We start from the raw sequence: 16,925 nt of genomic DNA on the forward strand, positions 1-16,925 counted from the left end.
ATTGTATTTAAAAGCCCACAAAAATCATATATCGATGGCGTGGTTTTTAATTTCTCCGGACGACACCATGTAAACCCCACACAAGGAGGGTCCAACCCCGTCTTCAACTCAGGACCTATGCACTGTGGAGCCGGCGTGCGAATCACTCGACAAGTAGTTAGTTAGAATGATTACCGGGCCGACTAATCATTCTAACTGAAACAATGTTACCACCAAATCAGTGAAAATAGTTATACGTATATTGCTTATTGTATAAAAAGCCTACTAAATTGATGCGTCTATTTGGAATTGTAAGCAGTTGGGTGGCTCTTAGGTGCCAGAATTAAATCTAAGGTTAATTTTTCTTGCTACTCGACATGTCAACGCGAAGCCCAACGCGTCCGCATCGCTTACTTGTCTGGTTAGTACTGTAGTATTTCAGGTTTGAAGCTGTTCAAGATTCAAGCAGCCTGCAAGAGTACTGCTAGGCCTTACTAATCGAATCCACCAACAACATTACGGTTACAATAAATCATTGTATTATTTTGTCGCACGTGTTATATTTTCGTACAGACTTAAAATATCTTAATTCTACGTAGAAATTATATGTGGGGGGTTTACTCCCAGAACAAGGCATAGATGTGCCGTTCTGTGATCTGTTGAGAGTGACTGGACATAGTAGAAACTCCCAATTGATTGATCTCCACTACACTCCCTGCAGACCGGAGAAAACATTTGAAATCGAGCCCAAGAAGGGGATTTAATTGACGCGGAAAACGGTCATATTTTCCACATATGATATCCGGGGAACACGCGGCACGCCTGTGAAATACCGTTTGCCGGTCTTACGTCGCCATAATACGACGTTTTGTCCCCGCCTAATGTCGCCACGGTTTGTCTTGTTTTTCCTGCAGGAGCAAGCTTCCTGTTAGCCTGTGCTACCTCCGACATTATGCCAATGAATGTTCCATTTTAACCTGCCATCCCCGCGAGTGGAACTGCACCACATGCGGGTAGGTTTCTTGGTTGGTTTAATTTAAAATCGAAAAGTGACTGCGATAATCCTGCCACAGACCGCACTCGTTGGTTCTCGTTTGTCGATAACGCCCGGTAGCTTAGCCATGTTGCGACCGTGAGGGCTTTAACTCGTCCAGTAAATGTCGATGGTACGTGCATCAACAACGCAACTTGTATCGGACATAATCAATTCGTATTCAACCGAATGTGTTGACTTTAGTGTGACCATTTCAGTGGCAAGAGTCGACTTCAGTGTCCACATTCTGAAAAAAAACTTTTCTGTTTTTCTTTTTTGGGGTCCGGTGTAATTATCACTTTTTGGTACTAAAAGTAGCAACTGTTAGAACAAAAACACGCATTTCAAATGCATCAGAAGATCTTATCGATTGAGAAACATCCCCGACTACTCGCTTGAAGGAAGACTGGAAGCCTCTGTCCGACGAAGGAGGTTCCTCACTTTTGGGTCTCGAGGCTACTTTTCTACCACTACCACTACCGCCACCGCTATCCGCGTCCGCTCCAGCCAACCATGGACCCCCCGAGGACACGCTCACGGTCCCGGTCCGGCTTCTATCATTTCCCCGTGAGCAACCCCGCGGGAGGTAATAGCGGCGGTAATGTGGTCGGTAACGGAAGCCTGATGAGCGCTGGTGTAGGAGGAGGGATGAGCTTCCCGCAACAGAGCAACGCAGGCTGGGCGACGCACCACGGCGGCCGCGGTGGCTACGCAGAGACCCAGTCGCAACAACCCGGTACATACCTGGCCGCGGGGACGCAGCGCCACGGAGCTCACCGCCACCCCGGAAACGGTAAGTGGCGTGAACTTGCCAGATGCTCCTTTACATGAATATATGATAGCTCACGGGAAGACAACTGTCAGGCAGCCCCTGGACTTCATCAAACAAACGTGCTTCGAACAAAACCCTTTGTGTTATAATGGAAGATAACGTTTGTCCAATGTTTGAATCACCTCCACAGCCCAATAAGATCCAGGGCGGTAGGTCTATGTGACAAAGTCTGTTCTTTCAAAAAGAATATATAAGTGTATTAATTTGTTGGGGTCTTAATTTGACAGAATAAGCGGTTTGTATAATAGATGTTTGTTGCACTACATCAAACATAAGGTACTCGCTCCTCTTACCTGATTAGCTGAACATTAGAAACATCTCATCTTGTTTGTTGTCAATCAAACCAGGTCAAGTCAACTATTTAAAGAGCTCTGTAAAAAAGTCATCGTCAAATCAAATTGCATTTGGAATGAGCGACAGTAACAATGGGGATGATACCATTTGTGCTCGAGTTGGTCAATATGTTTGAAAAGGGTGTCGTGTATACCTATTTAAAATATGTAAATAAACAAAGTAAAAATACAATTGATTAAAGGAATAATGGTGGGAAAAATATAATTCAAAATATGTGATAGCCCAGCTTGCTTTTTGCCTTTTCCTTGATTACATTCAAGCTTTTAGTTTTCTGCGATTTGAATATGTGTCACTTATTGCAATATTGATAGGGTAATCATTCTACTGGACTTTTGTCATCAAAGAATTGCTCTTGAGTGTGTGGTCTAAGGGGTTCATTTGTGATTCTCATCCATAATAATTTGCTGCTGTGAAATGTAAATTTCTCCACTGCAAGACTAGTAAAGGCAAATCCAATCCAATAATCTGTCATCCCGTGGAACTCGTTTACACTTTAAAAATAAGCAGCCGCATTATACTGTTTTGCAGCTACTGTACACAGACCCAAACAAAACGTCAGAATCATCTTTATTGGCCAAGTATGTAGAAAACTCGAAGAATTTGTCTCCGGTAGAAATGCTGTAATAGTATCATCATAAACAAGACATGACAAATAAGGATGGAGGACATGAATAAAGGCTAATCTAATGTAATTCCTTGTTACCTCTCAGGAACAACTGTGATACAATGTGCAAAGTATCAAGCAGACAGTGGTTCAAATGAGTACAGAGCCAAAGTAGAATGATTATAACTGGATGCTGTTCAACAGGGTTGTGCAAAATTGCAAAGAGGCACTATACAGTTATATTTATGTTACTGTTAAGAGAGTTAATGGCGAGGGGGAAGAAGTTTAAATGTCTGCTGGATTTGGTGCGCATGGATCGGTAGCGCCTACCTGAGGGGAGTAGCTGGAAAAGGTAGTGGGCAGGGTGTGGAGGGTCCAGTCGGAAAAAGGTGGCGGCCAGGTTGCGGAGGGTCCAGTCACACTCTCATCCTTCATATCACAGAAAAAAGCAAAACTTGTAAGAGATAGGAATGCGTATTTACTGTATTTATTTGCTTATTTATATGTTTGTTTTAATTGTACCACGTACGATTACGACAGTCACACGTCGCCTAAGCAAACTACATTTAGCACAGCACTGATTGGGCAACAATGTAATGTGATCATCCGCCGCCAGTGATGACCATGCAGGCATGTTATGAATATTTAACATGTTGAGTCGCTTGTGTCTTACCCTCCATGGCAGAGTCTCCATTGAACCACTGAGAACGAATCAACAAGACCCTAGGATTCGATCTAACCCTGGTTAAGAACCACTATTATAGAGATGGCATTCTCCCTGATTATTAAGTTGCACAATACTGTCACTTTTTGAGAATATGGAGAATCTATTGGCGATCTCATTCAGTGTGGTTTGCTGTAATAATTACAATGCGGCAAATGGGTACATTTGATTCATACATCATTGTTCTTGCATGTCAAACACATTAGTTTTTGTTTTAGCAGCTGGTCAAAACTGTGCACTGGTTAAAGGACAACCAACACAATTGTTTTGTTTCCTAACTGACATCAGAAAAACGTTTTATAGCATCTAAAATACCCAAAACACATAGGCTATTTTTAGTGCAAATGCAAAACACCAATAAAAATGACTTAAAGTGTCCCAAAACTGCCACAAAATGAGCTTGAAACTGCGGAGATTCAGAAACTCCCGCCCCCTTATTCGTGACTTCACGCCAGGATACTCCTTAACTGCCTCACTCCAGAATCAAAACAATGGCTGCAGAGGGTTTAGATTCGGAGAAGATGCTCTCTTGTTACTCATCCAGTTATGAATATGATTCAAATAGTAGTTCTAAAGAGGAAAGCATAAATGTTTGCAATCGATTGAAGAAGTCCTTCCGTATCAATTCGAGCCGTCTGCATGCGATGAAACCGGTGAAGATCTGGACTCCAATGTCGCGCCCAGAAAATGCACAAGATGGCGCGCAAGCTCCGTTGGAAATGGACTGATTTGTCCGCTGGGAATTTGTGTAAACTTATACCTTCTTTATGCGTGTAACCGCAATTGGCTGCGACACACGACGATTCACCATTGCGTTATTTTTGTAGTTTTCCTTCTAATTTTGCGATCAACGCGGTGTTTTCAGACGAAAAAAGTACCCAAAATGCATTGTGTGTCGCTTTCTCGGTCAGCGGCGTTCCGAATGTGATGTCGCTTTGGGCATCATCATCAACTCGAAATCAAGACTTCATGAATATTCAGCGCGAGTCTCATAAAATATAGCTATATACGGTGGAATCCTTGTAAAATGTGCTCAATAGAAGTCATTTGAAGTGATTTTACAAATTATGGACGCAACTTGTCCGGAGACGTCGGTTGTCCTTTAAGGCAAAGTTTAATAATCCTAATACTAATCAATGGAATCAATGGTGTGCTACAACTGCACCAGTATTTGGGGAAAATAAGATTGTTTTCTCTGCAACAGAGCACCATCAGTCTGCCTCAGTGTGTCCTCTTTTGACCCTCCATGTTGATAAGATCTAGTTTTCAACAAAACACATGAGGGAAAAGGCCTAGTGAGGAGTGTTGATGGAGAAAGATATAAGGCAGTGTTTTGCCTCCATTGTCAGCTGGTCAGTCAGCCGTCTTGCCGTCGGTTCTTCACAGTTGCTAGCAGGGTGTCTTTCAGCCGTCACTATCGCAGACTTCACATGGCCTCAGAGTGGCTCTGCAAAAGACAACAAACGGGTGGGATTTGCTCTCAGATCTGTTGTTTTTGAGGCGACTCACTGGATGAGGATGTGAAATGGGGGGCGTATAGGGCTGGAAAATATCCAGTTTCTTTTTCACGATGAAGGGTTTTTGTGCCCTGCAACAAGCAAAACTGTTATCACTGAAGGTTTTTTAAAAATAAAAATTTGTGCATATTCTGCATCCAGATTTGACACGTGCCCTGCTGTTTACCTCATTAACAGGATTCTGCAAAATGTATACAGTGTTTGATTTTGGAAAGGTTTTTTTGGGGGAGGGAGATGGGACATGGACAAATTTAAAGTTCGAAATAGAAATAAACATGCTTTTGGAGTGCAAAAAAATAGGCATAAATATTTTTAAATGACTTCACTATGACTGAAAAATATGAATGGAAATGGAACATTTCCTTGCATGCATGGTTAGTGTGGAAATGGCAATCAAACCTTGATCGAGAAAGAAACGTTGGTGTGTTTTTTTTGGGCCGTGTCGCTTTTCCAGCATTGACTGCACCGCTCCTTTGTCGAGTGGAGTCCTGTTGAGGTTTAATGTTTTCAGAATTGCAAGGATACTGTGGTTTCCCCTTCCCTGGGCGTGTGGTTCTCCTAAGAAACCAAGGTCAGGAGATATAGTTTTTGATCTTGATGAGTAATTTGTAATTTGGTCGTGAACCTTTGCAGTTTGGTTTCCATCCAAGATTGATTTGTCTGCACTTTACGTCATTTCTGTTCTTCTGCAATTAAGCAGCATTCGTATTATGTAAACATATGATATCTAGCTTTTTGAGAATACGGTTGATGCTAAGCTTGCATGTGCATGTCAGTTTGTTGACACCTTGTTCATTGGTTTGTTAATTTATACAGACACCTAAGTCAAATTGATAGCGTGTTACTGCCCAGTGATGAGTTGAGTGCCTTGAACAAAGCAATGCATGCGGTCCCAATGTTTTTTTTGCGGGGGTACAAATGAGGCAAAGATCCAGTGTGACTTTTTCCACAGAATGCATCTTCTGCTTTGTTTTGAGCAACTTTTTGAAAAGCCTGTCAGACCAAAGAAGTGCAACTCTAATCGATTCGGTCTATGTCTGACGTCCATTTTTATTAAGGATAACAGACGGATCACTGTTTGATATCCTTTGTGATCCTCCAAAGGAAAATCAGATTGAGAGCGACCGGTTTGTCGTGATGACTTCACAGGCGTGTATGCCGGTGTCTTGTGATCATTTTTTTCTCCGCACTGTCTTATCTAATTTTGCCCACCAACCCCCGACCCCTTTCATTTCGCCTGCAGGAGGAGTGCTACATTTTCATCCAGATGTGTTCAGTGAGGATCGAGACAAAGTAAGCCATGGGACATGATCTCTGTATTTGGCCTCAGTTTTTACGAATACCATTTTGGAGACTTCTTATCCTGTACAGCAGAGGTGCCCAATATATCCATCGCGATTGACCGGTGCCCTGAGAACTGATTCCAATTCGATTGCAGGGGGATGTAGTTGGGAAAAAAATACAGTAAAGTCTCGTTATATCGATATCGGATATATCGATAGTCCCGGTTATATCGATACTATTTCTACGCACGCACGGAGAAAATTACATGCAAACAGGGTCGGATATATCGATAGTCCCGGTTATATCGATATTTTTTCGGACTCCCTTGAATATCGATATAACGAGACTTTATTGTATGTTTTTTCAGCATGTGATTAATAGATTTTTTGTGTTAGTGCATACTCCTCTGTCAGTATCCGATCAGTTTCACTTTCACCCCAAAAGAATAGTTGAAAAAAATTAAGAAGATGGTCACCTTTTACCTACAGTGGTGCATGAACTGCATTACTGCAAGTTGTTAGCAGTCAGCAATTGCGACATCCATATTTTTTTTAATTATTATTCTCATTCAAAGTTGGTTTTATGTTCAATTCACCGGCAATTAATGGGAACCTGGAGTACCAGATGAAGCATTTTAAATTGGTACGCATACTGAACATATGATTCTAGTTTCTGCACTTGTTTCAAAAGTGCACCCCGCACCTCCATGTCAGGTCTCTACTGATATACGCTGAATTCTTTTTTGCAAACTATTGTATCTACTTGATTTTTCTGTTTCGTTCATATTAGGGGCTGTTATGGCTATTGTTCGCCATGCGTGCGAGCTTGTGCGTGGCTGCATGCACAGGCGTGTGTTTATGCATGTGCATTAACGGCTATATCGCGGCAGGTTCCTTGCTTGAAAAGTCGATCAATAAAGATTGGACACCTCTGCTGTACAAAGTTGCATGTGTGTGTGGGGGTAGCGGGGGGTAGAGCCTAACCCAGCTGACTTTTTTTGTGTGTGAACGTTTGAAAAACTAACCAATCACTCCTCCTCCTTTGTCCACGGTTTACAGATAGAAGACAGCCCAAGTCCAAAAAGGCAACGTCTTTCCCAGCAGTCCATTTTAGATCTAAGCTCCGCCACCCCTCCAACCCCTTCCTCTCCCATTCGCCCCTGGGAGCTTACCCCGGGTCGCAGGCCACACGGCCACTACGCACCTGAGAGATGTCACACACCTGTACGAAATAGAAGAAGGTAAGCACAGGCACACTCACATGCATTTTTTTACAGTTGCAATTCATCCCATACAATAAATCTACTTAGGATTGAATTGTAACAATTTAAAGGACAACCGACGTCACTTTTTTGTTTCCTAACTGACATCAGGAAAACGTTTTATAGCATCTAAAATACCCAAAACACGGAGTATGATATTTTTAGTCAAATGCAAAACACTAATAAAAATGACTTAAAGTGTGTAAAAAGTACTTCAATTTGAAACCGGAAGTGGCCAGTTTCAGAAGGTCCCGCCCTCATGTTTGTGGCGTCACGGCAAGACGTCTTGCCTTGCTCTAGAATCAAAACAATGGCTTCAGATTTCGGAGAATATGCTTTCTTGTTACTCATCCAGTTATGAATATGATTCAAATAGTTCTGAAGAGGAAAGCATACATGTTTGCAATCGATTAAAGAATTTATTCCGTGTAATTTTCAAGGGGGAAATGTAGCACCGAATGTGTGTCATCTGGGGGGGGGGGATGTAGCACCGAAAAGAGGCAAAAGAGGGCGACAAAGCTCCGTGGAAAGCTCAGTGGAAACAGGCTGATTAATTCCTTACAATTTTTGTCAGTGAATATCAAATAGATGCTCGGTGCCACACACAAGAATCACCATCGCGTTATTCATGTGTTTTCCTTCTAATTTCGCCATCAACACGAAGTTTTCAGACCAAACAAAGTATTGCAAAATGCATTGAGGTGATGCAAGGTATATCCTTTCCCGCTGAGGTGCGTTCCTTCAGTGACGTAGGGTGAGTACTCGTCACCAACTCAAAAACAAGACTTCCGGAATATTCAGCGCGAGTCCTTAAAACGTAAAATATAGCTATAGGCGGTGGAATCTTTGTGAAATACGCTCAGTAGAAGTCATTTGAAGCCATTTTACAAATTATGGACACAACTTGTCCGGAGACGTCGGTTGTCCTTTCAAGGACCTTTTACATTGCACTTAGTACAGTACAATGAAGTGTGTTTATCAGCTCAGTTTCAGCTCATTCACATGCACTGCCATGTCACAATGGCTTGACACTGTGCTGCACTGTGCACCTGTCACCACGGCAGGTGCAAATCGTAAGATCCCATATGCGAGATGGTGGGGGTGATTTTTTTTTTTTTTTTTTTTTTTTTTTTGCATTGACATGACATTTAAGAAAATAAAGTCAAAATGTACCCATTCTTGCATTACTCAACTTAATTACCATTGCGAAGCTCTGATATAAAGTTAGTTCAGGAAACATTTGTTGGTTGCCACATTTTCCGGTGGATAAGGCGCACCCAAAAGTCTTCATTGTCTTTAAAAGATGACCCTGCGCCTTATACGCAGGTGCACCTTATATATGAAGTAATATTGAGCGACAACAGGCCTTGCAACTACTGTCAACAGCCACCAACTCTATTTCCCCCTGTATAAGACGTAGTGCGTAACCCCAGCCTCTACTGTAGCGCCTTATAATGTGGTGTACCTTATATTTGGAAAACTTAGATATTTATATATGATATTTGGAAAAGTTGTTTCATTCAGTGAAGGTGCACCTTATAGTCTGGTGTTCCTTATATATGGAAAATGTTTGAAAATACACCATTCATTGGGGGTGCGCCTTTTACTCCAGTGTGCCTTACACACCGGAAAATACGGTAATTTTGGTGCTCCATATTTCTGAAGTACAATAGTTTATACTGCAACCTCTTCTTCCTTCTCAGCCCTCCAATGCGACGCCCGCGTGGCCGCAGAGACCGCCTTACGCGTCATCATCACACCCACAGTCACCACCACCATTACAACGGCAACAGCAACAACAACAACAACCATCACCACCCCAACACTCACCTTCAACACCATCACCACCACCCTCAGCACCTGCACTCCCACCACGGGCCTTTGGCGGGCCAACAAAACGAGAACTACCGTCACTCAGTCCCATCTCAGGGCTACCTTCCCTATGGCCAGCACCCCCCTCGGGGAACCGGGTTGGAAGAGCGCCAAGTTTACCATCCCGCAAATCCCTCCCCGAGGCCCCTTCATCTGTCGTCAAACCTGTCTCCACGACTGCTGCACCCTGCGGCACATCCACAGCACGCTCACCCTTCGCAGCAACAGAGCAGTGGGATGTTGGACCTCCAGGAACAAGTGAGTTGCAGTGATTGCTGGCATTTCTGTCCGTTGATTGGTTCGTTTCCGAGTGATTGGCGTGTTTTAAGTGGAACTCAGGTGTGATCCAGAACACATTTTGTGAAAGTATAAATACTGTAGATCTGTTATTCTTTCCATTTTAAAATGGCTGTCTGAGTGAACATTGCTCACTATCCTTGTTGTTCGTGTTTAGGGTTCAGCGCCAGTATCCTATACGGTATCCCCGCCGGGGGCTCCACCTGGTCTGCCGCCTCGTTCAGGCCCGCAGCAAATCCCAGCATGCTCGGTAGTCTTCAGCGGACAGCACTATCCCGTCTGCAGCGTTGCCCCTCCCGTAAGTTTTGTTATTTTGCAGTCTCCATCTAGGGAATGTTCACGCTTTGTTTGGATATTTCTGACATGACATTTCCATTTTGAAATCTCAATTCTCTTCAGGTCTTGCAGACTTGTTCAGTGCAGCACCTCCCCATGCCCTACCCGTTCCCGTCTCTGCTGTCCAGTGACCCAGCCTTTCTCCTCCCCCCACCTCCTCACCTCCCACATCCCCCCACACACCTTTCCCACCATCCAGCTCAGCTGCCACAGCCTGGGCAGTTTGGACCCTACACCACACAACAGGCCCGTTCAGTAAGTAGAAAGGAAAAGTCATTCAGACGTAATATTTCGATAGTCGCCCCCTGTTTAAACGTGAAGAAAATCAGGAAATGTTGGTTGGTTCACTTAACTTTGGTGCTTACCTGCACCTGCAAAATCGAATGCATGAAACAATCTACCTCTGGCCGCAGTCTGTGACCATGCGTTTTTACTGAAAAGTAAAAAGTTGGTTTAAAAAAAATGTAAATTTAGTAACATGCAATTTTAATTTTTCTTTTTACCTCTACCTGCAGCCTTTACAAAGGATAGAGAATGACGTAGAGCTGTTGGGAGATCATCTATCTTTGGGTGCGGGTCTCCATTACACCCCTGCCACCCACCCAGCCCTCACCCCACACTCCACACAGCTCCACTTCCTCTCCCACGAGCCCCTACCCCAGGAGTTCTTTGGAGTGGTGAGTGCCGAGACCAGTCCTACTTTGTTGTTGAAATGCCGCCAAGCTCACACGCATGTCGATTGTCTCAGTCGTACCCCAATTTCATCCCCCGTCGCCTTGCGGGCCGAAGGTACCGCTCACAACAGCCTCTACCGCCTTCGCCTTATCACCCCAGCCTCCTGCCTTACTTCCTGTAAGTTGAACTACTTTTTCCAGGTTGGAAAAACATCACCTTGTTTTGAGAAAATACACCAATTTTCCCACTTGGTGCCCCCTCTAATCCTGTCCCGAAATTGATATGAAATCTACCCCAAGAACTATTTTTCAATTGAAACAAATTCATGACGTGAACAATTCAAAATGTTCTCTTTACAGGTCGATGCTGCCAGTCCAGCCAACTGGCCCAGCAATCAGTCTTGAGCTGGATGTTGATGATGGAGAAGTGGAAAATTATGAGGTTTATTGATTTGACAGTTTTAAAAAATGGACCCCATTTGTTGAATTGCGCCCAGATCATCATTATTTTCTGTGTCAGGCCCTCCTCAATCTTGCTGAACGTCTCGGGGAGGCCAAACTCAGAGGACTTACCAAGGGAGACATTGAGCAGCTTCCTTCCTATCGCTTCAATCCAAATAACCACCAGTCTGAACAAACGCTGTAAGTGCAGTCGTTTTTTTTAAAAAGGAATCAATGAAAGCACATTCTTTCACTGACCACTCATTTCAAGTATTTCCATAAGCAGACATCTCCCATAGAAGTCCTTTCCAAACTCACATTTCCAAACTAACTAATGGTGCTTTTGTTGTCATTTTGCAGGTGTGTGGTGTGTATGAGTGATTTTGAGTCTCGACAACTGCTCCGAGTTTTGCCCTGCAGCCACGAATTCCACGGCAAATGTGTCGACAAGTGGCTGAAGGTAGGTACTCTTTGGAACTCAACACACAAACAACATCTTTCCCACCCATCTGTGGATTACATTGCGTTGTACCTGAAACAATGCATGATTTATTTTTATTGCCAATCCTGGTGATTTTTTAAAGGAAAAAAAATGTACACAGCCTGATTGTACCTGAATCGAAACTTATCCTCATGCTTTTCCCCCCATAATTTCAAACGGGTCTAAGTGTCTGCCATGACATTCTTCAGTTAAAATACACAAATGATTAAGAAACATTTACAACACGGTCTATACTCATACTTAACTGGGAAAGTGGCAACCAGCAAAGCAAGTGGCTTCCCACTCTTGCCCACTGAGTGACTTTTTGACCGGTCTTTCGACTATTAGAAAGGTGGGAAAAATACTAAACAACAACCTGTCTTTTTTATATGAAAGACTTGAGATTCTGATGTCCCTTTTAGAGAAGCTGTTCACACGACTTGTCCAGACTGCAAATGAATGGCGCTGGTACAAAAACAACTGGCTATTTAAAAGGTTTTGTAGTATAGTGATACCTCAGCTTACGAACTTAATTGGTCCCAGAAAGTGTGTGTAAGGCGAAAAGTTCGTCTGCCAAACATTTATTTCCCATAAGAAACCATTAAAAATGAGAATAATCCGTTCCCAGATCCCCATAAAACATAATTTTCTACTAAATAAGCCTTAAAACTACACAAAATATACCTTATTTTATGTATAATAAGTGTGCTATTGTATTGTAATTAAATAAACTACTGTATAATAAAGTCGTTTTATTTACCCTTGTGATGGTCGTTGATGTAGTTGCCTCTTGATGATATCCGAGTGAATTTGCCGTGCTTTCTCGGCGATAATACCCTCACACGCCCGGTCCCCTGCTAGCTGCTTTTCATTAATCCGAATCAACAGACGTTTTTGAACCTCTTCTATTGCCTGAGACCGTTGCTTAGACAACACAGAAACACCCTTAGCCACACGTAGCAATGTATTACTAAGCATACTGGTACATGGATGTTAAGTCACACAAACGAACACCACGTTTGTGTTTTTCAATGATCTTCTTGTGCTCGACCGTAATTTTCTTTTGTGTCCTCTTCGGTTTAACACTTACCTGTGGTGGGGTCTTTTTCGGTCCCATAATAGCAAAAGTACTCCACTCGATCACAAACCAAGTCTGCACTCAAAGGGGGTTTGGAAAACTAGTCCGCCAGCCACCATGGCGCTGTTCGACCATGTGGTTTGGTGTTCATCCGCCGAATACTGGTTTGTATGCCAAGATTATATTCTCGCGAATTTAATGTTCGTAAAGCAAAAAGTTCGTGAGCTAAAAGCGTTCGTAAACTCAGGTATCACTGTAATTCAAAGCAACTTATTCTCAGACATATGTTCAGAATTTGGGGGACAAATGTTCCGTAGACTCTGCTGTTTCTTTACAAACAATAAATTGTTAATTTTCATTTACAGTAAGTGAACTGCAGTTTATTTCGGAGCATACAGTATTCCCGACCCAAGTGCAGTCGGTGAAAATCTGACATAAAAGGAATGCGTAACATTTTCTAAATCGTTTTAATTTTGCATTTTAGTCATGAATTAAAATAATCCTTTCTTTCCATAGGCCAATCGGACATGTCCCATTTGCAGGGCCGACGCCTCTGAGGTCCAGAGAGACTCCGAGTGATCACATGATCCGCTTCAATATAGATGTCTATTAGACATTATCAGCACTGCCTGATCTGCCCCTCATATTTTACATACATGTACATGATTGTATACACACGCACAGTAAAACGGGCACACCGTTTCCCTTTTTATTTCTATTTAATTGTGTGCGTCCCAGCCGTCTTTTTGTCCCTCTTTTTTTTTTTTTTTTTTTAAGTGTTCAACCTTCTTACTTTCCATACTTAATTATTGTGTGTGTTGATCTGCCCAGCATAAAAGGTAAGATGAATTTTGGTGAGCTTTACTGTGCCAGCCTTGAAAAGAAAGGGTTTTGTGTGTGGGTGCGTGTGCAGGCATGAACATGTGTGATTTTTTACTTGACATTTGAGTGTCTGTCTCAGAGTGAAGACAAGGCAACTTCTCATGAGTGATTGGCACCACTCCGTTTGTATGTATTTGCACTGCATCTTCATGGACAGTATAACAATGTGTATTATGAGATTCCTTTTTCTCTTGTTTGACTGCAAGGGTCCATAGTGCCACTCTTTCATTGTTTTACTTTGTGTTAAGTTCACACTTAATCATAAATTAGTCATTCTTTTAACCATGAGTTACTGTCCTGCCTGGCATTGACCTTATTCCTGTCTCCACTCATTACAAGCGCTTCACAGCACTAAAGCAAGCACATTGTTTTTTTTTTTTAGTTTGAATGTTTGTGACTGTCGTGGCACATGTTATATAGATAGTGCACTATATCAATATGTACACTGTATGAATATCTGTATACCAAATAAAAGGATCGATATAAACTTTTAAAAGTTGGACATTTTTATCAGCCCCCATCCCTGTCTTCTTTCATTTTAGGAATGTTGGCTCAGGCATGATTTAAAGAGGTGACACCTTTATTACGGTGATATAGTGTTTGGTGTTGCCTGTGCCATAAAAAAAACAAAAAGCAACCTGACACGTTACTTGCTGTAAGCATTTTAGGCGTATACATTTTCATCCTGTGTTTCGTTTGTTTACGTTGCTATTGTTCCAATTGATTTTTTTGTCCTCCATAACTTGAGTCGTGTTTTTGCATGTTTTATTTTCTTTGTAGTGCGCTTCATTGAAGCTACCTCAAGATGGTGCTGACGTTTTTTGTACAAATCCAAATGCGCCAAAAAGGAACTACGTATTAGGCACACAAACATGGAACCTTCTTGGCTTCATATAATTGTTTTATAACTTAACGGGGTGCAGGTTTGGCACTAGACTAGTAAATAAGGTTTTAAATGAAAAATAAAACATTCCATCTTTCATAATTTAGATTGGAAAGGAAAAATACAAATAAACACTGCAACAAATATGCTCGCACGTAGTGTGTTTTGTGGACTTGTACTGTAGAAGGCATTCAGCCATGTTGTTCGAGTAGCTCTGCAGGGGTTCTTCAGGGGTACTGCTCAGGTTACCCAACACACTGATGAGGGCAATTTGGTGGGAAGTTTTAACTAACTTGGTTTTACTCCCTGGTGCTTTCTATTATTTTTGTGACTACTTTATTTCCTGTATAGGATAGTTACAGCTTCAGCTGTTAAAGCGCTAAATAAATCAGTATTTATCAGAATCAGAATCATCTTTATTGCCAAGTATGTAGGACACACAAGGAATTTGTTTCCGGTAGAACACGCTGCACTAGTATCGTTGTCAAAAAAACTGCTAAGTGGCACTATACAGTTCCATTTTGGCTCCTGTTGAAATTTATTGTATTGTTTCAATAAAATGCTGCATACACATACACAGTAAAGGTTAATAAGTGGACACAACTACATACACAATGCTTTTGTTTGCTAGATTGCCAGCACCACTTGAGCAAAAACAAACATTCAAAATATAAACACTGCGGAATTTACATTTTATTTTGACTTCAAGGTCTCCGCGAAAGCCACTGAGAGACTGTGGGCAGGCTGGTTGTGTCCCCTTGGCTATACTTTGCCCAGTTCTGCACTGTGATTTTCTGCTTCTGTCATGCATATGTGTGCATGTGAATGTCTGTGAGTGTCTGCACGCGCGCTGACCCAAGCTGACAGGTTACATGGAATCTCCATTGTGCTCTTGTGTATACTCACAAAGAAAGTGAGGGCACGAAGCGCTGCCTGCTTCATTTAGGGTCACGCTGACACATGCAAGCCCTCTTTGTCTCCCTCTCTTCTATCACAATGCATACACCTGCACTCACCAATGTGAGGGTTAAATATGCACGCACTGGTTGGCCAAGTTGTTTTTGGAAATGAAATGTGGGCGTGAGAGAGTGTGCCAGAAAGAGAGAAACATTTATTTGAAGGGGATTTCCCTTGTCACATGGCAAGCTGCCCTCACTGTCAGAATCTATCACCGCCATGGTGTCACACACTTGTCCACGAAAGCTGAGTAGCAGAACGAGGATATATATACACAATCCAAACACACAGACAGACTGTTGTGGAAAGTGAACACCGATATGGCTCCAAACGTTGGGAAGGTCCCAGAGGGAAAGGTAGCGCCAGGTCAAGACTTTTACCCAAAGAGGTGAGGACGAACTTGGTGGCAGAGTGCAGCATGTTTATGGTCTGTGCATTGCTTAACAAACACTACTAACTGAACTAGGACATGCTTGGCATGGTCAACACAAGCCTTCGGTGCTCTCCAGAGTTCCCTACATCGTTCACACTACAGGGAGTTAAGGAAAAAAATCTCGTCTTAGATTTTGTACTTTTTGTAAAATACATTTTTCCATGCATACATAGTATATTTTGGGTCAACTTTGATGCGGGCCATCATGATAACGTTTGTATCAACTTGTAAAATACCCAACCATCCTTCTTCCAATGTCCAATCAGTCTGACATGGACCATCAGGCTGGACCATCAGGCTGGCCAGTTGTAAAATATTGTTGTTTTCATCGTACCTGATAAATGGACGATTAATTGTAAGTCAATCTTTGAGAGAAAAAGGAATGGCAATTTTCCATGTTCATAAGAATACATTATCATACAGGGTGACCCAAAAAGATGCGTACCCAAGAAAATGCGTACCCAAGAAGGTGGCTTTGATTAAAAGCTATTTATTTCAATTTACAGCCACACATTATTTAGTTTATGGAAGACCATTCACCAGAGTTTCAGCTATTTCTGTCAATATTGAGTCAATTTATGTCTTTCCCAAGATGTGTTCCTAATGTCCATTTCGTTGCAAGCAAACCTGTACTCGTCTGACAAAGTCTTCAATCACTTTTACACACTCCTCTTTCGTGAGAAAACATTGCTGCATTGAGAGACTCAGTAGGACGCATCTTTTTGGGTCACCCTCCCAAAAGAGGAGTGTGTAAGAGTTTTTTTTTTTTTTTTTTTTTTTAATTCTCGTAAATCTCCACTATATATTATTTTATATTATTTTTCAGCATCCTTTGCTGTCAAAATTCTTTTTTTTTTCAAATTTAAATATGTAACATGGTTCCTCAAGCGATCACTTATGACCTCAGAGTAAATACTTCTTTTTTACGTTTCTGCCATATGGAATGTGTTGTCATATTTGGATGAGCTTATGCCCTTATACAAATTGGAGAATCTCATCTGAT

The 16,925-nt window shown here is 42.1% G+C and overlaps 1 protein-coding gene across 6 annotated transcripts; it reads left to right on the plus strand.

Moving 5' to 3' along the window:
* Positions 1 to 673: 673 nt before the first annotated feature.
* Positions 674 to 14,145, plus strand: LOC148901501 (E3 ubiquitin-protein ligase RNF38-like). 6 transcript variants are annotated; one of them, XM_088988278.1, is made up of 13 exons: positions 674 to 1,579; positions 1,653 to 1,805; positions 6,287 to 6,336; positions 7,386 to 7,567; positions 9,292 to 9,718; positions 9,915 to 10,055; positions 10,157 to 10,348; positions 10,609 to 10,770; positions 10,842 to 10,945; positions 11,128 to 11,209; positions 11,288 to 11,409; positions 11,569 to 11,668; positions 13,284 to 14,145. In XM_088988278.1, the coding sequence occupies exons 2-13, from the start codon at positions 1,661 to 1,663 to the stop codon at positions 13,344 to 13,346; spliced, it is 1,770 nt and encodes a 589-aa protein (XP_088844404.1). In that variant the 5' UTR covers positions 674 to 1,579; positions 1,653 to 1,660; the 3' UTR covers positions 13,347 to 14,145. The 6 variants fall into 6 exon arrangements, with proteins under 6 accessions (XP_088844404.1, XP_088844384.1, XP_088844391.1 ...); XM_088988258.1 differs by having other exon boundaries at positions 674 to 992; positions 1,328 to 1,805; XM_088988265.1 differs by having other exon boundaries at positions 674 to 992; positions 1,388 to 1,805.
* The last annotated feature ends 2,780 nt before the right edge of the window (positions 14,146 to 16,925 follow it).

Source organism: Hippocampus bargibanti, linkage group LG02 (assembly GCF_051943395.1).
Source record: "Hippocampus bargibanti isolate YZ-2025 linkage group LG02, ASM5194339v1, whole genome shotgun sequence".
Lineage (NCBI taxonomy): Eukaryota > Metazoa > Chordata > Actinopteri > Syngnathiformes > Syngnathidae > Hippocampus > Hippocampus bargibanti.

Coding starts and splice junctions, on each gene's coding strand:
- LOC148901501 (XM_088988239.1), top strand. CDS start 942: ATGTTCCATTTTAACCTGCCATCCCCGCGAGTGGAACTGCACCACATG. Junction 10,349..10,608: donor CCACACAACAGGCCCGTTCA/GTAAGTAGAAAG, acceptor CTCTACCTGCAG/CCTTTACAAAGGATAGAGAA. Junction 10,946..11,127: donor AGCCTCCTGCCTTACTTCCT/GTAAGTTGAACT, acceptor TTCTCTTTACAG/GTCGATGCTGCCAGTCCAGC.